Source organism: Motacilla alba, chromosome 2, assembly GCF_015832195.1.
Source record: "Motacilla alba alba isolate MOTALB_02 chromosome 2, Motacilla_alba_V1.0_pri, whole genome shotgun sequence".
In the NCBI taxonomy this organism is placed as follows: Eukaryota; Metazoa; Chordata; class Aves; order Passeriformes; family Motacillidae; genus Motacilla; species Motacilla alba.
Window position 1 is genome coordinate 23,168,908 of NC_052017.1, and position 22,643 is coordinate 23,191,550.

The window sequence follows — 22,643 nt, forward strand, 5'->3', positions numbered from 1 at the left end:
GAACAGAATAGATGAATATAACAGAAGAACTCTATTTAGGTAGTTACAGAAGTAAATTCATTTATTTGACAGTTTTAACAGCAAAGGAATACTGAAGCTTAGGAGCAACTCGAAACTATGACTGTTTTTACTGTATCACGAAGAATGGTGAAGACCAAGACCCCTTTTAACAGTATTCAGCAGTGGAGTTACAACTTGGAGTTACTATTTAGGAGTTTCCCGGAAAATTTTCTGTTCAAATGACATACTGCTCTGTTAAAAAAAAAAAACCAAAAAAAACCAAAAAAACAAAAAAAACCAAGTTAATTTTCAGTTAACTAAAGGATTTCTATTTAGTCAGAAAAGGTACTGAACTGAAATGTGCATGCAGTGAAGACTGACTCTTGGTTTTTAGCTTAGAAAAGGTAAATCCATAGCATTAATGGTGTCATCACTGGCAGACCAGCCAGAATTCAAAGTTGTAGTTGAAGGAGAAATTAAAATATTAACTTCTCAGCACTAGGGGTGTGTCACCAAGGAATGGCATGGAGGGCAAGAAGGCCCAGCTGCAGAATGTGATAAACTGGATGAAAACAGGAATGCTAGAGACTGGGATGACAATGTAGAGGACTGAAATTTCTCTTAGTGATGAGATTAATATCTGCAGCATTGTGTTGCAACAACCCTGGAGTGGGAGTGCTCGGGGCCACCTTTGGATAGCAGAACTGGCACTGAGAGGATGAACCCAACAGTGGCCTAAGACACCCTGACATTCACAGGATTAGCGCAAGTGTCTGTAAGGAATTGGCTTGTGCAGTTTTTTTTCAACTCAAGGTTAATGTACCTTTATGTCTGGCAAACATGGTCCAAAGGCTTCTAAGAGAAGGTTTTCATCTCTGACTGCTTTTTCAAAGTCCGTAAAAGAAAGCTTGCCATCATGGTCATAGTCCTGCAAAAGGAAAGGAACACTTCAGCAAAGGATTATTACTTGTAGTTTTGTTTAACAGATGTTTAAAGAACATGGATTCTATTTTTAGTTAGATTTGCAAATTGGGGGTCATCAGTTTATGTTCAGAAAAGATTAGTGTGACTTGCCTCTACCTAAGGCAAAAAGGGTGGTATTGAAAAATTGAAAAGATGGGCTTAAATAAAAGGAGTTGGGATGCAAGCCCTGGTTTGAAGTGAAAATTTTTGACCACCACCATGGAAGGGGAGAGTATATATCTTGATTTGATTAAAATGTTGACAGACAGTCCCCAGCTGCTCTGATGTTCTAGATTAAGCACTGTAAGACAAGCTTCACATTAATAACCTTGAGTTTAGTATTCTAATAGAATACATAAAAATAAATTGGATAAAGACATTTCATGATCAGTTGGTAAAACACAAATGTACTTAAAAATGAAGTTACTGCAGATGCCTGTTCTGATGGAATAAATGCAGCTTACACTTCTGAGTTTTCCACTTCTGACTGGGCTTTTGCTTTGACTGGGCGTGCACAGATGTATATGCACATACACACATGCTAGTTTATACATAAAGTTTACAGTACATTCATGTACTAAATTAATTATTTCATATGAGAATACTGGACTGGGACTCATTAGACCTGGATTATATTTCTGGCTTTCCTCAGGAGACTTGCAGAATCCCACTGTAAATAAGACACCTTATTTTGTTACCTCATAGAAAGGTTTTAAGTATTGGTTAGTGAATGTTTGAAAGACCCTCAAGTATCACAGTAAGTACTTGCCATTTTCTTCAGTGCTATCTCCACCAAGTCCTTAACTCCCTCATCAGGCTCTTCATCTGCTGGTTGTATGAGAAGGCTGTGTTTCAGCATTTGAAACATCTCCTCTTTCGAAATGTATCCATCACCATTCAGGTCATAAATGGCAAAACAGTCTTTTGAAATACAGATAAATTTCAAGTTGGTTACAAACTACAAACACGTACCATTCAAGCTGTTACCTATAGACAGAAAATGTGAACTGTGCATTATCAACTGAGCCAAATTTATCAAATATATGCTGAAACACTCCTGGCAAACACTTGTGACAGACAGCACTGCATCACTATGCACTAGTATCTTCTATGGTGCTTACAGCAGGGATGCACATTTTACTGTTTGTGGCTGTACTGACACACTGAATTACAACCTGGGCACACATCCTAATGCTGTGACACCCCTGACCACTTTCCAGATGAATTTATATAATGAAGTAGGGATTACTAATGCTGCAACCTAGAAACTATGGAAACAACATGCTGTCATTCTCCTTTTCCTATTGTTTTTTTTTTCACCCCACGTGCCCTATTTTTTCCCCTGCTGCTTGAAATTCTAGAGTTCTTGCTATTTTTTCTCCTCCATCTTCCTCTGTCATTACTGTGGAGGCTCTCATTACCATCTTACAGTTTTTCCATCTGTACTTGCAGACTTAAGTATTGCTGGAGCTGATGCAACTGCTACTGTGTCCCCACTGTGCCAGTAAATGAATATTGGCACTGGTCTTGCTTGGCTTGAGACTGTTAATTAGCCAAAACCACACTAGAGATTCATCTGCTTCTTTCTAATTTTGTGTGTGAATACAAAAACATGTATTTTGTTGAAAGTGTATGCTGTAGAATAAACTTCAGTTTAAATGCAAGATTTTGTAAGCAACACAAAAAGGTGGTGGCTGTGGTAACAGCAGTTTACACAGAAAAAAACTGTCTCAGAGAAGCCATTTCAGAACTCAGTTTCCTTGCATTAAACAATACAGAAGAAAAATTTTCAATTTCTTCAATTTCTTACTTTATAAGAGTAACTACTAAATTATAATAAAAGCAATGTGTTATTTGTTATGAATTCAATCATTACTACTAAATATTAGCATACAGATCAATCTTACATTTCATCTTCTCTTCCAGTGTCCCCCGAAGTAACACTGCTAAGCCTTCCACCCATTCCTCCACAGTGATGCAGCCCGTGTTGTCTTTATCAAAAGTGCTGAACACTAGGAAGTGTATTAGACACATTTCAAATTTATATGATAGGGAAACACAAAAAAGCAATGCTTTCTTAAATTCAGTAAAATTATAAATTATCTTTCTTCTTAAGATGTTTGTCTGCTTTCACCAAGGTAAGATTACTATTCTTGACTCTAAGATGTAACAATGAAAGGGACTGTGCTCCTCAGTTTACTGATCTTCCACTCCAGACTCCTGCCTGGTAAGACTTTGTCTGATCTTTTGCCTTCCTGACTTAAACAACTACAGGAAGTATGCCTCCATGAAGATGTAAAGCAAATAAACTGATATCTCTTAAAATAAGGGATAATTCTGCATACAGATTAAATTACTAGGTTTTGTTGTGTAAAATCTTGGACAAAGTAATCCTAGACACAATATATATTAAATCTAAAAAAAAAAAAACCAACCAAACAACGTCCTTTCTGTCATGTAACAAAATATTTTTCTTTTCCCTTCCCTAAGCAACTTTCAATCTCACAGCTTCACTATTCATACAGTCTGTAATACAGTAATTCAAAACCAAGGAGTTCTAAGCATCCACTAGCATCTGTAATAATTTGTATTTTAGAATATTAATTCGTTGGCTGAAGGAACACCTCTCTGAAGGAACATGCAGAGCCAAGCATTTTTGACTTAGAAGACAACAGGTTTGCTTTTGCAAACTGAAATCAGCTCCTTTGCATGTAAGCATTAAAATAATTTTAAGAATGTGTAAGGTAATGTGAGGTATCTTACAAGACACACTTGACTTGCTGCATAAAATTGCCACACGTTTTTATTTTATGGCATGTAAGTAGCTTTCCTGCTAGAGACACGGAGGAAGTTGAACCAAGGAGTGGCTCTTGGCAGCCCAAAACTGAAAGAAGGGCAGACTCAAGCCTGCTCTGCATGCTCCCCTAGACACCTCTGCATCAGAGATCATTCCTTCAACTTTCACAGTGACTGCTAAAAACGTCTCTTGTTACCAACCTGTGAAATCACTGTGTTCAAGGGGTTCTTTGGCTCTTTACTCTCACCTCCTTGTGCTATCTGCCCAGGCCCTTCAATGCTGCTCACAGAGCCTCTATTCCCAGAGTTACCCACTACATTAGAATGCCTTCCCGTGACTTCCAGGCCTGAGCTAGAGCTGTCGCCCAGCAGCGACCGCAGCTCCCGCGGGAACCACCGGAGAAGAGAGGAGGAAAGTGACGCTGCCCTCCTCCGCACGACACTACAGAGGCTGCGACAGAAACAGCCACAGGGCAGCACGACGGCCTCTGGCTGCTCTGCCTGGAACCAGAGCGTGAGCTCTCCAGAGCTAAGGGAAAACTGTAACGCATAAAGAAAGTAAAGATGCCATTTTCTCAACAGCTCCTTTGCTGTCCTGGCCGGGATGAGACGGCGCTGTTTGGTACGGACACACTCGCCGGGTCGGCAGCGTCATCCCAACCCCTTCCCCGGCGTTCAGAGCTGTGTGCCCGCCTCACCTCGGTCCAACACCACGTCATCCGTCATGCCAAAGGCGTTGTACAGCGTGTCTCGGAACACGGTGCGGTCGAAGCCGGCCCCAGCAAACTGGCTGCTGGCCTTGGCCACCAGCGTGTCGAAGAGTTTAACCAGACATTCCACTTCGCTTTTGGTAACTGCCCGGTCCAAACACAAGCAAACACAGGTTGTAAGTTAAGCTGGTAAAACACGAGGCAGGCACAGGAACACGCCAGGGCCGTGACACCAATACCACCCCCCGGCCCCACCGCTATTCCCAAGGGGGCGCCGGTAAAGCGCCTCCCATGCGAGGCGAACAGGGCCACGCAGGATGAGCACGGAACAACGGGGGGCGGCCGGGCGGCAGCGGCGCGGCTCCCGCAGCCCGGGGGAGACTCACAGTGCTTGGCGGACCGGGTCAGCGAGTCCACCAGGAGCTTTCTCCCCTTCCTGCTCATGGCGGCCGGGAGACGCTCCCGTCTCCGCTGCCCTGGCAACGCGGGGGGGCGGCCGCGGCCTGGCGGTGCCGCTGGGCCGCACGGGCGGGTCGGACATAAACACACACACGGGCAGAGCAGAGATCAAGTGGTAACGCGCGTTCAAAAAAACTGCAGTCGTAAAAAATAAAATAACTGCCTTTTAAATTTCTAAAAATGTTTGTGGGGAAAAAAAGAACTGAAAGTTACAACACACAACATATAATAGTGCTTGTTCACGTGCTGTCAGAAGGCAAAAATACATGAAACCACTCTTACTCCGACATTGATCGTTTTCTGCTTTGTCCCTCTGCTGAAACTTGGAAAATGGGTGTAGGTGCCACCCCAAACCCCCATCACTGTCTCACGACCTCGGCGTGGGCACATCGGGAAAGCTGAAAGGCTGAGACCATCCTCCACCTTTCCTTCAGGAAAAAGGGCATGCAAGAGCAGACTCAACGTATTTGTTAATGCATAGCAAACTGAAGCAGCTCCCTTTCAGTACTAAAGCAGCTTTGTTGGGAACTGACAAAGCCCATAAGCCCCTTAAGCGGCTACACCCAAGCATGACAGCAGCACTCCAAGCCTACAGCTGAGCACAACAGATAGTTACAGTCACACAATTAAAATAACATACCAGCTTAGGTATTTGGAAGACCGGGTCTCATTTCCATTTTTATTTCTTTCTGTGGCAGGTGGTTGTGTAAAAGTCAAATAAGGTATCACACAGGGCAGAGCATTTATGCTATGGTTCATTACAGGTTCTTTTACCAAAACTGCAACACCACATCTTAAAAAGAAAACAACCCCAACAAAACTAAACACAAACCCCAAATCAAACCCCTCTGTTCACTGCATATCACCTTTATTTTAACCTCACTGACAAGAGTGTCTAGAATTGGTAACATCAAGCCCAAGAGTATAAAATAGTTGATGAAAATATTACTATTGTTTAGATGCACATTGCTGCAACTCAATGGTTGTATTCTCCCAAGAACTTGAAGACAATTTCTCTGTACAATGGCAATATGAAATCACCTTTCTCCCACAGATTTTAGTTATGGTTTGCAGACTAATAGTAAATGTCTTGAAAGTCCTGAAATTCTTGGCAACACAACATTTGAAACATCCGTATGCAATAGAGGTAAGTTCTAAGTTAGCACCTGTGCAATGGAAAAAAGGGGTAGATCAAAAATACAATCTATATTTGACTACCTGGGATGGATGGGCATTTGTTAAAGGCTAACAGAAGGCCCAGCAATCAGTATGTCAATGGAAGATGTAGTGAGAATTTAATGTAAACTAAAATCAAATGGTTGCTCATGTTTTCTTGTGGGCACATTTAATTTAAAAAAGCTTTTTTTTTCAGTTATCTAAAGCAACTAAACTAAAGTAAAACAGCTTTATGAGTTAGGTCAACATTCTGTAGCCCTCAAGTACAAAAATATAAATACAAACTGTTTAAACAGTATCTTTAATGAGATTCTGGCAGTAGTTTTTTTATCTAACAAGACACATCACATAACAGATCTGCCACTGAACTTGCTCAGAGTAAAATCAGCTTCAATATGAAGCTGTTAAGGTATCAAAACCTTGCTTTTTACATGCTAAATAACTTCAGCAAGTGTGCACTTAAACACAGCAATGAACTTAATTATAACTAAATACATACATGAAAATCTGCATGTGAAATGTAATTCGTAGAACTGGTTACAACAAATGATTACCTGCATTTTGTTAATTTAAAAATGGTACAAATCATGCAAAACAATTCTAAAGATAATGCAAAGAAAGCTACCAGTGTTTGCAAGAAGTTTTCAATTAAACCAAAATTACATTAAATGAAATACGCATATTTACTAGCAAAGGTCTCTCACTATTTTGAAAAAGCAGAGGTAAAATCTTCAGGTTTTGACTGTCAGTTATACTGCAAAATGTCATTGCTCTTGCTTAATGCAGAAGCACATGCTTGGAAGCTCAAAACTGCTCATTCAGAAAAGTCTGCTGACAATAGCTCTAGCTTCCCAGGAATGCAGAGATGCATGGATTAAAAGTAGCAAAGATTTGCAAGAATCAAAGGCAAAGGCACCCTATTCAGGTAGCCAAAATGGAAGCATTCCCTTTCTCATAAGCATGGAGACAGTAATGGGGCAGATGATACACATTTCTACAAAGGCAGCCTTTTAAATGTTATCATTAATTTTCCATTAGCAGACACCAGCTTGTAGTTTATGCATAATATTAACCTGCAGAATGAACTTGGGATTTAATTTGTCCTGATTTACAAATAAAGACTTTTACTAATGCTTTAAAATACTATTTTTACTATCTAAAAAATTTAACTCTTATTTTCCAATATTTTACACCTCAGGTGGCCTACCATCTCATATTGTCTCAAACATCTAACACTGCTTACTGGAATCTTATCAAAGTTGTACCTCATGTATTAAGAAGCAGGCAATAAAAATGGTCTTTCCCAGCACAGCTGCATCTGGCTGGCTACTGAAAGGTTAGGAATATTTCTAAAACACAGGAAAACTCATGCAGTTTGGTAAAGTTTGCTGTCATTTCACAGTTTAAGTTTCCTTTAGTCATTGCACTTCTGTTGATAGTCTCCAGTTGTTTTAAAATATTATTCTGAATCTGAATTTGAACCAGCAGTCTTCTTTTTCTTCTTTTTGCCATGTTTCTTGTGCTTCTTTCTCTTTTTTGTTTTATCCTAAAAAAAACCCAAAACAAACCAAAGTTATTTTATAATACAATCTATTACATTCTGCTAATGCAAAATGAGAACCCAGAAAGGATATCTTTTGAAAGACATTTCAAAAGAGATTTCTACAGAAGCCTATTCAGAAATCAAAAAAAGAAGTACTTTACCTGGCAGTTTGCACTATTATGAGCAATCTTCAATTTATATTTATCTCCACCACAGTATGGCTATTTTACACCTCTGATCACTGTCACTATTACAGTTTCTAATATTTTAAATTATTTTCAGAGCATTATAGATTACTAAGAAAGTAATAAGGAAGTGCTGACTAGCCATGACAGATTTGGGAATAACTAGGATCTTTGCAGATTTTAAAGTAAGCGTTTAAATTCACTGTGTAAAATTAAATAGCTCAACTGCACTTGACTAGACTATCACTTGTACCTTCTTTAAAATAAAACAATTATGATCTCAGCTGTAAATATAAATACACTCAAATTAACCCTACTGGATTCAGTCCTAAAGGTAGTACGCTGATCACTGTAATACAGAAGCTCAGAGATGCAATCTTGTCTTTTTGAAAGCAGAATTTTAACTGAAATTCTCAAATAGGTGTGGCATTGCATAAATGAAACAATCAGTATTAAAGCTTTGTTTTATACATATTTCTTACACATACAAATATTTTATGAAAAAGACCATAAGCAATTACTAGAAATGTTATGGCAAACGGTTCATTTGAGTCTGAAAAAACAAGCAAGTTCCATGGAAAAATGTGTACTGACTATCACTGATATTCCTGTGCCTGTATTTTTAGGTGACTAATGTAGACCTTCTCTTTGCCCTACCTGATGCGGACAACTGAGATGCCTGATAAGGAACACTGCTGCTGACAGGGGAAACAGATACAAAAACATCTCAAGGGGGCATTTAGGATCCCAAACCCACTATACTCCTAATTGAGGAACCTCAGGTACATGTGGTAAATCTGGATTCCATATAAAGCTCTGCTGAACCTTCCTTTCACTTTCATCAACAAATACAAAGAAAAAATATTGAGAAAAGTAGCACGTTGCTGGCAGCTTTTTATCTGGTTGGGAGAAGAGTTATAATGGCATAGATGCTACAGCAATTTTGTCCTAAGGCCCTTTTCATGGTGGCAGAGGCTCAGCAAGGAATTACATACAATGCTAATGAAGGAATAGCCCTGATGTCTGTGTGGCAAACTGCTCCCCTACTTGATACCACACAGGTATTAGTAGTCCTAGGATGCTGGTATAGAATAAAATATGTTCTACAGTGTTAAAGGTGTATAACTCTTAAATCACATATAGGTAAAAGAGTGACAAATTCTTCTTTAATTCAACAATAGAAAAAGTGACTTCAGCAAGTAAATAGAGAAACTTTTACTTTAGATGTAACAGTAGACTGTTGCTGTGAAACATTTGTATTTGTGAAAAATGTGAAACTGGAAGTTAACCAAGTACAGAGTATTTATATCCTAAAACTACAGTATGAGAAAGAGGGATACTTGCTGTTTTCTCTTTTTCCTCATTGCTCTTCTTCTTTTTCGCTTGCACCTAAAGAAAATTAAACCAAATGTAGTATCCATAAAAAGTTGATTCCCAAGAAAATTAATTCAAAATTACTTGTAGGTGATAGAAGGTAGACTAAACAATTCTTAAAAGTTTATTTTAAAAGGAAAAATACAGACAACTTGGAGTGCACTGCACTCTTCAATTCACTCGTACAGTGCAGAACAGTTTCAACACTGTATTAAACCTAAGCCAGTTCAGTGATTCGCTCATGAATCACTAAGCTACAAGCACTGTAACATCTGAAAATGAGTATTCACACTGACCTCCTCTGTCTGATCCGATTCAGATACAGATTCTGACGATAAAGGTCCATCGCCACGATCTGCTTTCTTCCTTTTCCTGTGGTGATTTTTACCTTCCTACACAAAATAATACATTTATGAGTAAAGTCGGACCTTTCACATTTTATAAAACTTCTGCTTAAACTTTAAGATTGAAATATCACTTCTAAGTTGTGAAATATTTTAAAACATTATTGATGTTAAACTCATTTCATCATCATCATCGAATTACCCTACCAAACTGTTAAAATCAACTTTTAGTGAAAATAGTAATTTTCTGTATGTGACTTTTTCTTGTTACCAAGATACAGCAACTGTCTAAAAGCAAGAGGAATAATAACAGTCTCTTATTTTAAAGAGTAACACATGGAGGAGTAAGCATTGGAAAGTAAAACATTTCACCACTTTTAAGTAACTAGTAACTGAAGATGTCTCAATATATACATATAAACACTTAAGTTTCAGACTCTTGCTTTGCTCATGAAAGAAAAATCTCCCCCTGTATTCGTGTTGAACAAGCTGTCCCTACCAGCTGTACTTTCAACACATCATATTTCACTCCAGTGCATTTAAAAGATAAGCTTTTTAAAATCCTGATGCTGTGTGAGATTGTTCTGATGAGCTACTTTTCTGCTCCCTGTACTGCCTTTGCTCTGGACAAGGCAATGTGTTTCTAAGACTGAAGGTACTTTCACTCAGTTTCTAAGACCAGAAACTTCTGAAAAGAATTCATGACCAAGTACAGGATGAAGCCCATCTGATACACAGGGCATCTGCAGGTAGGGGAAGAAAGAGGGTACCATCTAGTCCCCAAGTACCCTCTGCTTTCAGAGGATGTGTGAAAGTAGGGCTACAATCAGGGACCATGGTAGATACGGTCTTCAAAGAGAAGCCATCAAAGGATGAAATGGGAAACGGACACTGTAAAATAGAAGTAGGAACAAAGGGGGGAAATCAATACACTTGCCTTAGGCAATGGAGAGTTTGTACATCAACATCAATACTGTTGACCAGAGCAGGAGAGGCCAACATGATAAGAAAGAAAGATAACTGGAGAGAAAGACTAGGGTGGACTCTGAAAGCATTTTTAGTTTATCCACAGTGTACGAATAACTAAAACTGAAATCAATTTGATTGTTTATATTAAAGATAATGGATGAGTGTACAAAATGGTGTGGTGGTGGACAGGAGAGAGGATTTTCATGCTTAGAGAAATGACAGAATAAGGTAATTTTTTTTTCTGAAGCTAATATATTTTTCTCCCTAATTCTTCAAAGCTGTCATAAGTATACTATCTATAATTATGACTACATTTAGATAAAGAGATCCTCTACTTAGGTTTCTTAATTCACAGTAGCAAGTCAATAACCTACTAGGTGTGCCACTGAAGATATGATCACGCACATTTTTAGCTCAATGTGACAGCTAAAGGTAAGCCCCAAAACACTAAGGATGTAGCTTATCTGCTATAGGAGATTAGATACAGTTCTAATTTACCTTTGTAACAAGAACAGATGCAGTGGTTTTCACTACAATAATTACTAAACCAGGAGCTGAATCCAACTAAACCTCTACTTCAAATTGGGCGCACTGAATACCTTCTGACTGTGTGGGTTTGGACAGAAAATTTCCACAGATGTAAAGTGAGGCATTCGATATTAAAAAAAGAAATATCCATTATGTATGCAACATGCAGTTCTGATTGAAGGATTCTAAGAATAAAAATACCTTCTCTTTTTCACAGTCTTCCTTTGACCTCTTCTTTTTTGTGCTATCCTAAATAAAAAGGAAAACAAATCACAATAAAATCATTTCATGAAAAAGGAAGAAATCTCCAAACAGTCGTGACCAATAGTCTTTTTATGTCTGTTGAAGGTAATTCTTCAAGATTGTCCTTTCTACCTTGCAGTTGACAAGAATAATATAAAAAGCTGTCATTTTGATGCAGCTGTTAATCTCCTGTTCCAGCAGCATGAGAAGGTCTGTATGGAATGAGGTAACAGCATCCTTGCAGGACACTTAGAGAAGCCTCTGGATACCAGCTATCACTGCTGCAACCATATATAAATGTAACAGTTGGGAATTTTTTTTTCATTATCCATGTCCATATCTGCTGATCAGACGAGGTTAAGCAGGTGTTTTCCCAGATTTTTTTGCAGTAAGGGTATCTCTGGGTCCCTTTATATAGCAGAAGTTTTTAACCTCCCATTAGCACAAATTCATTCAGGTGTGTGCAAACAGTAATTCGTTACAATTTATATCCCACCAAATGAAGTATTCCAGTGAAAGCCTGAGATAAAATCTACACAGAGAATCTTAAAAACTCACTGTATTATTAATATTTAAGCAAGAAGTACAGCAACTATACACTGTAAGACAGAAAAATGCTAGCATAACAGAACAAGCTGCCTTGTTTATCTTCACTTTTTTGTTCATTCTGTAAGCCCATAAATCTACATTGCTATACTTCAGAAAAGGAAAGAAACAACTTCAATTTAATATGCATTTGGGAAAGGCTCAGCTGTCCAACAGGAAACTACTCAGATATTTAGAAAGGCAATGTTCTGGCCACTGCTATCCAGCAATACCTGCATTTTCAGATATGGTGTTCAATTAAATTGCATATTCAGAAGACATATTAAGTATTAAGGAAGTATAAAAACTAATTATTTGAGCAGCAAAAAGGCTGCATATGTCTGGATTCAGAAAAATGACTATACATTGCTGGAATAAAGCACGTTCATTTTGTAAAGATCCAATTACTTCCACTAGGAATGTGGCCAGTGGAGGCAGATTCCACACTGCATGTGGAAGATACAAGCGCAGGTCAGGCCCTGTGAGAATACATGGCTTTAAATGTGGAAGATGAAAAACCATATTAATATGTTAAAGTCAGAAATCTTTATGGTTTTATAACACCAACCAAGGAAACTTTCCAAGAGCAACACATCTGCATATTTACCTTGCTGTCTGACTCAGATTCTGAAGTTGTGCTTGCTGAAGATTTCCGTGAGGAGCGATACTTCTTCTTCCTTCTTTTCTTCCCTTGCTTTTTATCCTATCCATAAATATTGTAAAAAAAAGAAGGAAAAATACAAACTTTAATTTATTCTCATTAAAGATTTACATTAAATGTAAATAAAAGGAAACATCAAATTCCTACATGTTACAATGTTCTCCTGAGGAATAAAGTACACTACAACTGATTCTTTTAGTGGAGGACCTTCATAACTCTTCTGCATTAAAAAAACGTAAACTGGTGAAAAATCCAGGTTCTGTAGATTCTGTTTATTATTTAGGTGTATGCTGTAGAATCTGATTACCTGTAACAAAGATTTTTGCTAGAAAGTAAAACTGATATTTTTGCATTTTTATGATTAGATAGGGGATTCTATTAGAAAAGCAATTCAGTGTTAAAATGGATCCAGTTTACAAGCCAGTATGCCAAAATCTGTAGTGTTCATACAGAAACTATTGACTACATACATATGTCTAAAATTCATTACTTCATTATATATACCAAATTCATAAAAACTAAATGGTTTTATCCAAACCAGCCCCTCAAAATATTCTAAAACATATTATCAAATCTGTGTTAAATAAACCTCACGAACAAAACATGATAGATTCCAGTAAGTTAGTTCTTACCTCATCTTCTGAATCAGATGAACTGCTGGAAGAATCAGAGCTTGATGAAGAAGAGGAAGATGGAGACAACTTGACCAAATACAACAAAAAGTGAAGCTTGTGAGATGCAGCATTTTGTCTGTTTGGCAAATACTCAAAAGCCTATTCAAACACTCCCTTTAAAATGTCTTCATTTTCAAAGCATAAACAATACAATTTTATTTCTCAGAAGCTGGTCTTACTTAGATTTTTCTTAAATGAACTTCTAAGCCACTTCTAACATTTTTCTTTTAATAATATCTATTCAATGCTCTTTCCCTACCTTTAATTTTCCTTGTACCAAATATATGCAAACCCTTTCTAAATAAAAGTAAATTTATCATCTAAAAATCAAAATTACAGCTATATTTTCTCTTTCCAGGATAACTTAAATGACAAATAGGAACAACCCCAAAGCAAAAAAGCTCAGAAAACTGAAAATTTTGCTCACCCTATTAGATTTCTTCTTTTCCTTTTTCTTTTTCTTAAAAACAGAACAAAACAAATGTTACTTTAGCATCATTTTCTTTTGGCATGCATTTAGGTTTATGAACTTTGATGCTGGCTTTTAAAATGTATTAGTGAAATTCTGTGTTGGCAGCATTGATGATAAATCCACTTCCAAACACAGAATCTATACAACTGAAAACAACTTACCTCCTTTTTTTTGGAGGAGCTCTCATTTCCACCCAGTAATTTCTCCCTGTGTTTTTCCAGTTCTTTCCTCCAATTCTGGAAAGAAAACCAAACAGAAACAGTAACAGGAGGGTCACTCCTGAACAGTATTTTTTAAGCTCTCCTCTACCTGACATTATAGTTTTAACAAAACCCGTTTTTTAACAACAAAAAAAACCCCAATATATAATGTAAACTAAAGCTGTGATACACTTGATTTTACAGAATATTATTATTTAGCAAAATACAGTGTTAATGTTAACACAATGTTCAAGTTATTTGGCTTTAAGAGATTGCCATTTATCTTGAAGGTGAGCAATTATGATATTTTTGCTTTTGTATCACAGTCTTCTTGTTAGAGTGCTTTAGAAAACCAGGGTACCCTACTAGAAAAACTGTGATTTTGTCTTAGTTCTAAAAATCACCTGAAACAAAACTTCAAGACAACTTCTCCTGGCCCTTCTTCAACGTATGAGTGTCTCTAGTATGTATTCTGGGCCTTGTTGGTGTCAGCAATTATTTTATTAAATTACTATACACATCTTCATAGAAACACTCTTATTTTGTTAGGCCAAGCACATCAAATGAATGAATAAAAATCTCCTCTCATTCTTCCTTTTCAATTCCCCACCTGGTCTCGAGGTTTACTAAAATGTCCCCTTAAAGAGCTCTGACATATCCAACCTGCCCCCATGAAATTCAAAGGCTGCTAGGTTCAATCTCACTGTCAGACACATCATGTGCTCCCTTCTTTATTATTCTGATTCTCCCAATGCAGCTGTATTGGTACTGTATTGGCAAAACAACGATGATCCACATGTTGTGCTGAGGGGACAGAAATATCAGGAGTCAAATAACCTGCATAATGCAGGATGACACACAGATCCCCACATCAGCACGCTGTGAATTAGCTGCTGAGGAACATGGCAGATGAGCCAGGAAGCAGTGCTGTGAGTAATGTGCTTTCATGGACCAAGGCAGCATCTGTGTTTGTGTACTTTGATATACCAGGTACCCAGAGCTCTCTGAGGGGTCTCTCACAACAGCCTGTGCTTCATTATTTTAAAGACTATGCTAGTGTTACTTTTTAAACAGGAATGTCTGACAACTGTCAGACAACTCCCCCAAATAGGGGAGACAGCAGCTCATTCAGAGACTTGTGATCTTTTCAGGCATTCAGAGATTTGTTATTAGGAGCTTCAGGAATAACTCATGGCCATTTCATGATTCCGAGCATCCCATCCTACCCTGCTACCATACTGAAAGTCTGGTAGCTTCTATGCATGCCAATTTCACTTATTTCACATTAAACAAAGATAAAATCAGGAAAGAATATTATAGAATACTAAACCAAACTCACCAAGCTAAAACTCAGAGTGCAAAACAACTGATTCTCTCAGAACAGCACCCCATGGCCCTCCACATCCTGGTACAACTTCTTAGGCAAAAAGGTACAGCAAGAGTACTATGGGTACTATGCCCTTCCAATAACAGAGGAAGAGTATAATCTACTTCAACCAGAAACTTAGACACAATAATGAAGACTACTGAAACTTATCTCAAGATACCAGGACCCAAAGAGGAACAGAAACAAAATAAATTCATTGTATACTAATTTCTCCTTGGTATACAACAGGAGTTACATGTGAAACTTTCTTAATACTGTGCTGATCTTCAGTAGGTAAATAACACAAACATCAGAACAGCTGCATTTATATCAGGAAACCAGCACATGTTGTAATCAGCTTAGGATGAGAGAAAAACAAGTGCTTCATAGTCCTATCTGACTGTAAGCTATTTGTTGTGCCTTCTCCCATAATAATATTACATGTATGTTCCTTGCCAAAGACATCTGTTTCCAGTAATGTGCTTTTTTTCACTGTATTTGGATTCTGTGACCTTAAACAAGTGAATATTAGCACAACAGACTTTGGTTTATCATACCTGAAAATGCACTGGTTACTTTATTGATATAAGCACATGCATTTGTATAAATATATTTACATTTGTGACAAGGTCAGGTTTATTCACCAGGAATCTAAAAAATGTTTTATATATACTGAACTGAAAGTAGCTCTTCACTGGTTAAGTTGTCAACTCAACTTCCAACATAAATGAAACAAAATAGTTACTCATCAAAAGCTTAAGTGAAGTGAAATATTATGGCTACTTGATATTGTAAATGATAACAGAAGTAGAATGTTAGATAAAAAGAATAATGTATTTACAGCTAATAACATTACCAACCTCATTCATCTTTTCTTCAAACTCAGCCAAAGCCCTAGATCCTTTCTTTTTCTTTTCTAGTTGCTCTTTCACTTCTTCCCTGTACGAAAAAGATGACAGATCACAATTTTACAATTAAAAATACCTTTTACAATGTCTAACTTTTCTGTAGCTTTTTTGAAGTTTAGCCTTGGTTGAACCTCCAAAAGAAGAATGAAAGCATCTTAGATGTTACACATATGGTAACCTAACCCTAATAACTTAAGTACGGTTGTTAAATCCCTCCAAAAGATCTAAAGCTAACTTTGCAATTAGGTAAATTGTTCTCTAATGTCTCATGAGGGCAGGCAAAGGGATTGAACATAAAGTAAGTTGTTGATAATATCTCAACATGATGGTTTTGTTGGGCAGGGTAAACTGGATTCTAAGATATACCAGCAAAATGGATCTTTTAGAGATTAATTTGTTTACAAATTAAATGTATCTACAAGGTTTAGGTATTACAATTTGAGCAAGAGGTAAAATGACATTTTCCTCTTCTGAGAAACTGTTGCAAAAATATAGACAAATGAGAAATATACATTTCAAAATAATATTCTACTGTTTTTAAAAGAGGAGACTGAATACATGTTTAGAAAAGAATACCCTGGCCAGCACAAGAAATCTTTCAAAATCTATTGCTGGATATTCTGGGCACCAGTGACATTTCAGTAAGAAGGAACAAATTTTTTACTGAAGAGGTCAAAAAGGTAGACAGGCAGTGCCACTTACCATGTTGGTCTTGGCCTGTTCAAGTAATCTTGTATTGTTGGTCCTGAATTTGGGGCAGGACCTCGTGCCCTGGCCATAGCTATGGGATTCATATAAGCCTTGATTATAAAACAACAAAAAGAAATACCAAATTCATCAGTTACACTATAATACCAAAATATCTTGTTCCTCACATAAACGTTTTATCACTCCCTGAAAAATAATTCTGACTTGTTTCTAAGAATGTAAAAGATTTAGCTAAACTAAGTTTATTCAGTGTGGCAGAAAGACTCAGGTAAGTGCTTTCAGTTAGAGTCATACTGTGGCAGAAAGAACTGATCCACAAAAAGACCATGTTCCTTCCAGCAATTCCCTTCCTTAAGCAATGATTTTGTAAACAAGAAAAGTATCGTGTTTTCTGAAATATTATTCCTTGGGATAATAGAATATGTAATTAAATTTCAGCTCTCCATCTCTAGGACAATTGATCCTGTGCCTTCAAAGTTCTGTTCAAAATTGCTGACAGGAGTCACTAAATTCTGCATGAAATTTCTTGTACCAAAACAAGCAAGCAGTGGTACTTTGCTACAATTATACATGTATCAAAATTCTGTGACTTAGGGATATTTAAAGGAGGAAAAAACTCACAATGCCCAAACATATATAATCCAAATGTTATGAGGTATTCCATCTTTCAAATCTATGCATCCTCTTTGTGTTACAAAAGATTAAATTAAACTTTAGAATTCATAATCCAACTCACCAATTAATGGAAAAACTCTTCCAGATTTTTTTATGCCAGCAATATTTTTTTTCATGTGAAAAGGAGGTACATATACCCCCTTATCTCATTCATTTTTATCACTGTGTCATCCCAACACTTTACTTCTGCAGAACATAACACACACTGTTCTTACTGTTCAGTTTGGAGACGAAGAAAAAGATCACACAGCCCAAAAAAAGACTTGCTTTGGTTGCCCAATCTGAGACAATTTTTTAAAGAGTACATTTTGTAGATCCAAAGCAAAGATTCGGCCATCTGTGTAGCTCTCACATGTCCAACACTGCTTTTTATCAGGCATTCAGAAACCACCATGCACCGTAAGTGAGCATTTGTGAAAGCTGTCAGAAGCAGCAGCTGCTGCCTCCCCTCCTGTTGCTCCCACTGCAGAAGCAGTGACCACAGCAATACTGAGTTTCTGGACTGGACTGCAAGCAGGCCTTCAGCTCTTGGGGATACATTTGGTCCTGGAAGATGCACTCCAGGCTCTGCCTGGGATGAGGCATCTGGCTGGAGGGAAGCACTACCCACACAAGTTTAGCTCAGATCCACCAGCTGGACCGCTCTGAAGCAATCCAAGGACTCTTTCAAGCAGAGCATTTTGAGACTCAAGTTGACTTTGCAACTCTAAGGGGACATTTACTGCCATTTCCTGTGGCTTTGCTTTATTGCTTTATTTCACACAAAAAGGCTAACTAACATGGCAAATAAACACGGAGGTGTGCCAATTGAAACAAGTAGCAGATGGAAGTATGCACTCAAGTAGTTACAACACTTAGAAAGGCATTCACATGACAAATCTAAAAATGAGTAATTGCATTCAACTTTGGGTGGAAAAGGAGCTCCTTGAGGAATGCAGGACAGCACTATCTGAACACTGTTTTCACTAAAGAAAGTGAAAGTTTCAATGCATTAAATCCACTAGAAACTTGGTTTACTCCAGTGAGCACATTACATTGACTTTTGGTTACCATTTAAAAATTTGTATCTGAAAGCTCTTCTTTGCATTTGTTTTCAAAAAAAATGAGGTCTCTTGCTGCTCTTAAATAAAAATAAGCTACTTTCCTACCTGAGCTAACAAGTCATAAATACCTCACTACTTCCCAACACAACTCTTTACTTGCAGAAGAGGCTACAGCTGTCAAATGCTGATTTTCTACTTGCTCAATCTGCCCCTGAATAACTGGCTAGGAAGCATCCTCCTTCCATTGGCTTTCTGTAACTTTACCACAGCAAGTACTTAATGACTCTGTACTGCTCTATATTCCAGGATTTGGGAAATTTGTGTCTTAAGACATGTTCTTATAGTTTCAGGTTTGTTTATGAAGAATTACTTCACCAATAAACATTTCTGAAAAGTATTTACACTACTTTGCCAAACTGCATGTCACTAGCCAGAAGGAGCATAGAAATGCACCCTCAATAAAGAAAGTGATTGTCTACACATTCATTTTCTTCTTTTGGTAGTTTGCTCAAGCAGGTATTAACCAAGGTATTTGCTGCACAGCTTCCTTGCTCATGAGAAGTGTAAGGTACCTTCTGTCAGGCAGGGTTCTCTGGACAAGCAGTACTATTGCCACCTTGCAAGTACCCTGTAGATGTGCAAAAAGTGTGTTTATTTTCCATCTCCTGAAGGCCAAAAACGATGGTGGATTTAAGAAGGGACATGGCAGAGAATAACAGTAGAAATCTCCATGATCATACACGAGGAGCAAAGGGTCTTATAATATAACTTGTCAGTAGTATGTATTATGCCATGATGGCATAATAAACCTTATATAGGAACAGAAAGATTTGCTGGCATTGGTATATCCCAGCTGTCCCATTAAAAGAAAATGTAAATAAAAGTAAATAAATACACAACTGAAAACCTTACAGGACACTTCAACCATAGATCCACTCTTGAAGCCTAATACACTGCCAGCTCTTTCTTAATAGACTCCATTTTTTTGATAGGTCAACAAAGTAATAAAAGGGACTTTGCCATCTATCTATACAATATCTGAGTTTTTCATGTGTATTACTATACTATTCCACCAAGGTTTGCAAAGATGTGAATGGATCTGAGTACAAACTCAGCATATACAAGAAAGAAAAAGAGAAAGGGAAAAAAATAAAGTATTATTATTTGTGTTAAGTCTTAAAATTCAGCAGCAAACTTACAATGTGCAAGTGGTTACGAATTGGTGAAAGGCTAACTGGTACAAAAACATTTAAAGAAAAATAGGAGGAAGGATGAATGTGTTTCAGTTATGTATGAACTCAGGCTCTGCAGTCAGGTGTGTAGAAGCACATTTTTTGCCTGCTGAGCGCTGGCTCCCGAGGCAGCAGAGTGCTGTGTAAAGCTCAATTTCAGATCTCTCAGGTACAGCTGAACGCCAAGTTTAAGGAAATGCGGCTTAGCTAGGATCAGAGCTACTTCAGCGACTGCTACGACTCCCATTGGGAACATTTTATTTTTGTACGGACCAGGACAGCATCTTAATCACCTTCCCTCGACAGATCACAAAGCAGGCGTCAGTCACGATGCTGCAGGATTTGACAAGGCTATCAGAGGTTCTTTCTGCCAGGGAGCCTCGAGCACGTGCCGAGGGAGGGACAACCCACCCACACGGGGCTCCGGCAGATCCCGGGGCGCCGCGGGGCGGGCGGGGCGAGGCGCAGGGCACGGCCCGCCTTTATCGCCCGCCGGCGGGGCCCCAAACGCGGCCGGACCCCAGTCCCGGCGCCGCGTCCCCAGCCGGCCCTCGGCAGCCTCCGGCCCGCCGCGGGCTGCCCCGCCGGCACCGGGCCGCTCTTGTGCCCCGCGGCGGCCCCTTCTGCCTGTCCCGGCGGTCGGAGCGCGGCGGCGGCCGGACGGGCCCGCCCGGGCCGAGGCGGCGCCCGGCTCCCCACGGCCTCCACGCCCGGGCCCGCCCGGAGGTACCGCGGCTGCGGCGGAGCGCAGCCGGGCTGCCGCGTTACTCACCACACGGTTATCCCGCTTCCCCATGGCGCCGTCGTGACCCCGCGCCGCCGCCCGCTGCCGCGTTGGCCCGGCCCAGGGCCCTTCCCCGCGCCCGGGAAGCCGCGGCCCCTCTCGGCCGCGGAGCTGCGGGAGCGGCGGGAGCGGCGGGAGCGGCGATGGCGGCGGCCACACAGCGCCGCCTGCCGGGGCCGCGCGCCTCCGCGCCGGGCCGGCCCCTCGCTGCCAGCGCCCGCCCCGCCCCGCCCCGCCCGGAGCTGCCCCGGCGGGGCTGGCAGGGCCGCGGCCGCAGCGCGGGGACCGGCCGGGGAGAACGGGAGGGCGGGGGAGTTTTTCTGCAGGGCTTCGGGTGGGGCGGTGGCAGCGGCGGGGCGACACAGAATCACGATATGGGACAGGTTGGAAGGGCCGCAGCGGGTCGTCTGGCCCAACCTCCCTCATTAAACAGGGCCGTCTTAGAGCACATGACAGAGGATTGTGTCCAGACGGTTCTTGAATATCTCCAGTGAATCTGTTCCAGTGGTCGGTCACCTGCACAGGAAAGAAGTTCTTGCTCATGTTCAGGAGAAACTTCCTGTGCATCAGTTTCTGTCCGTTGCCTCTTGTCCTATTGCTTGGAACCACTGAGAAGAGCCTGGTCCATCCTGTGGGCACCCCCGTTTCAGATATTTATACACATTAATGTGGTCCCCTCTCTGTATCTTCTTGAGGCTGAATAGATCCAGCTCCCTCAGCCTTTTCTCCTAAGAGAGATGCTCTTGTCCCTGCACCATCTTTGTAGCCCTCCGTGGAGCCGCCCCAGGGGTCCATGTCTCCCTGCTACTGAGAAGCCGCCGGCGGGGCGAGCGCCGGGACAGCCGCGCCAAGGGGAGCAGGGGCTGCTTCTGAGGGGGAGCCCTGAATGTAAACGATCACTTGAATCCTGGGGCTCTCGTCTGGAATCTGCCTCCCAGGAGAGGGCAGGATTTCGCAGTGAGAGGTTTGTCTCTTGATCCGTCTGGTGGTCAGTTACGGAGGGAACCGCAGTGTTCGCTTTTCCTTTTGCCTTCGGTAGATGCATAGACCAAGGTATTATGAAATGGCAGCCCGTCCTGACGCAGGATGGGACCCTATTTCGGCGGGAGGGGGGAGATAAGAAAAAGAGAGGGAAAAACAAAGTGTGTACGCATCCTTCGTTAGCCATCTGCACTGTGAAATAAAGCGTTGTAATATCAGCAGGGTTAATATTACATTAGGTTAATGGAAGCGCTAAGACAAGCCCGGGAGCTCTTGGGATCTATTAACTCAGAATTTCAAATGTCCTTTTCTCAAAGCATTACCATTAAAAATTACTGCATGTTAGTCACGGCTTTGTAAAAATGGAGAAAAGTAATCACATGTTAATATGTTAATCATAGCAAGCACAAATGAGTTTTGTTACTGAAATAGCTTTGCTGTCTCCATACTTGGGAAGAGCTGGAAAAATAGGTGAGCCCACAGGAATTTGTGATACCAAATTGCTTGGTAAAACCAAGAGCAGCCTGTGAGGAACTAGAAGAAAACTAAGAAAGTGACTATACTAGATTTGCAAGTAAAATTTGTTCAGTTGCAAATTAATTTAGTGCTCAAAATTGCAAGATAGTGCAAAGGGAAATTTTATTCCTCAGAAAACAGCTGGTATGTTCTAAAACAAGGATGGCTACTTTGGAAACACACCAGGCAGAAGTTCTCACTGAGCTGCCTTGCAACGCTGAAGAAATACATTGAAAATAAAGAAATAAATTGCATTAAAATACATAAAAGATGAGATTAGGAGTATTACTAAGTCTATGATAATATCCATTTTGTGAAGCATGGAGAAGTCCTTGCCCTAAATGCATGTTCAGATTTGGACCATTCTGGAGTTACCCCCATTTCAGGTGGCTGCCCCATGGCACTGCACGTGTGTAGGCTGTCCCCAGTGCTGTGACAGCCCTGGGAGGCTCAAGGGTGGCCCAAGTTTGGAGCAGAGCTGTCTGTGTGTCCCCGTACTGGCACAGCGGTTGGGCTGCGGGGCACCAAGGGCTTCGGCTCAGCTGAAG

General features: G+C 40.0%; 2 protein-coding genes across 4 annotated transcripts; both read right to left on the minus strand.

The window, feature by feature from the left end:
• Window position 1: 1 nt before the first annotated feature.
• Window positions 2–5,435, minus strand: EFCAB1 (EF-hand calcium binding domain 1). Of its 2 annotated transcripts, XM_038128301.1 has the most exons (6): window positions 4,856–5,435; window positions 4,458–4,613; window positions 2,871–2,975; window positions 1,733–1,884; window positions 824–928; window positions 35–252 (listed from the first exon to the last, which is right to left on the minus strand). In XM_038128301.1, exons 1-6 carry the CDS (start codon window positions 4,911–4,913, stop codon window positions 205–207), a joined length of 624 nt encoding a protein of 207 aa, XP_037984229.1. In that variant the 5' UTR covers window positions 4,914–5,435; the 3' UTR covers window positions 35–204. The 2 variants fall into 2 exon arrangements, with proteins under 2 accessions (XP_037984230.1, XP_037984229.1); XM_038128302.1 differs by lacking the exons at window positions 4,458–4,613; window positions 4,856–5,435 and adding an exon at window positions 4,306–4,450 and having other exon boundaries at window positions 2–252.
• A 142-nt stretch (window positions 5,436–5,577) lies between these two features.
• Window positions 5,578–20,697, minus strand: FAM133B (family with sequence similarity 133 member B). 2 transcript variants are annotated; one of them, XM_038128299.1, is made up of 11 exons: window positions 20,587–20,697; window positions 16,859–16,956; window positions 16,109–16,187; window positions 13,844–13,918; window positions 13,638–13,670; window positions 13,169–13,237; window positions 12,483–12,578; window positions 11,249–11,296; window positions 9,503–9,598; window positions 9,177–9,221; window positions 5,578–7,650 (listed from the first exon to the last, which is right to left on the minus strand). In XM_038128299.1, exons 1-11 carry the CDS (start codon window positions 20,608–20,610, stop codon window positions 7,564–7,566), a joined length of 750 nt encoding a protein of 249 aa, XP_037984227.1. In that variant the 5' UTR covers window positions 20,611–20,697; the 3' UTR covers window positions 5,578–7,563. The 2 variants fall into 2 exon arrangements, with proteins under 2 accessions (XP_037984227.1, XP_037984228.1); XM_038128300.1 differs by having other exon boundaries at window positions 7,512–7,650; window positions 9,173–9,221.
• Between the last annotated feature and the right edge of the window lie 1,946 nt (window positions 20,698–22,643).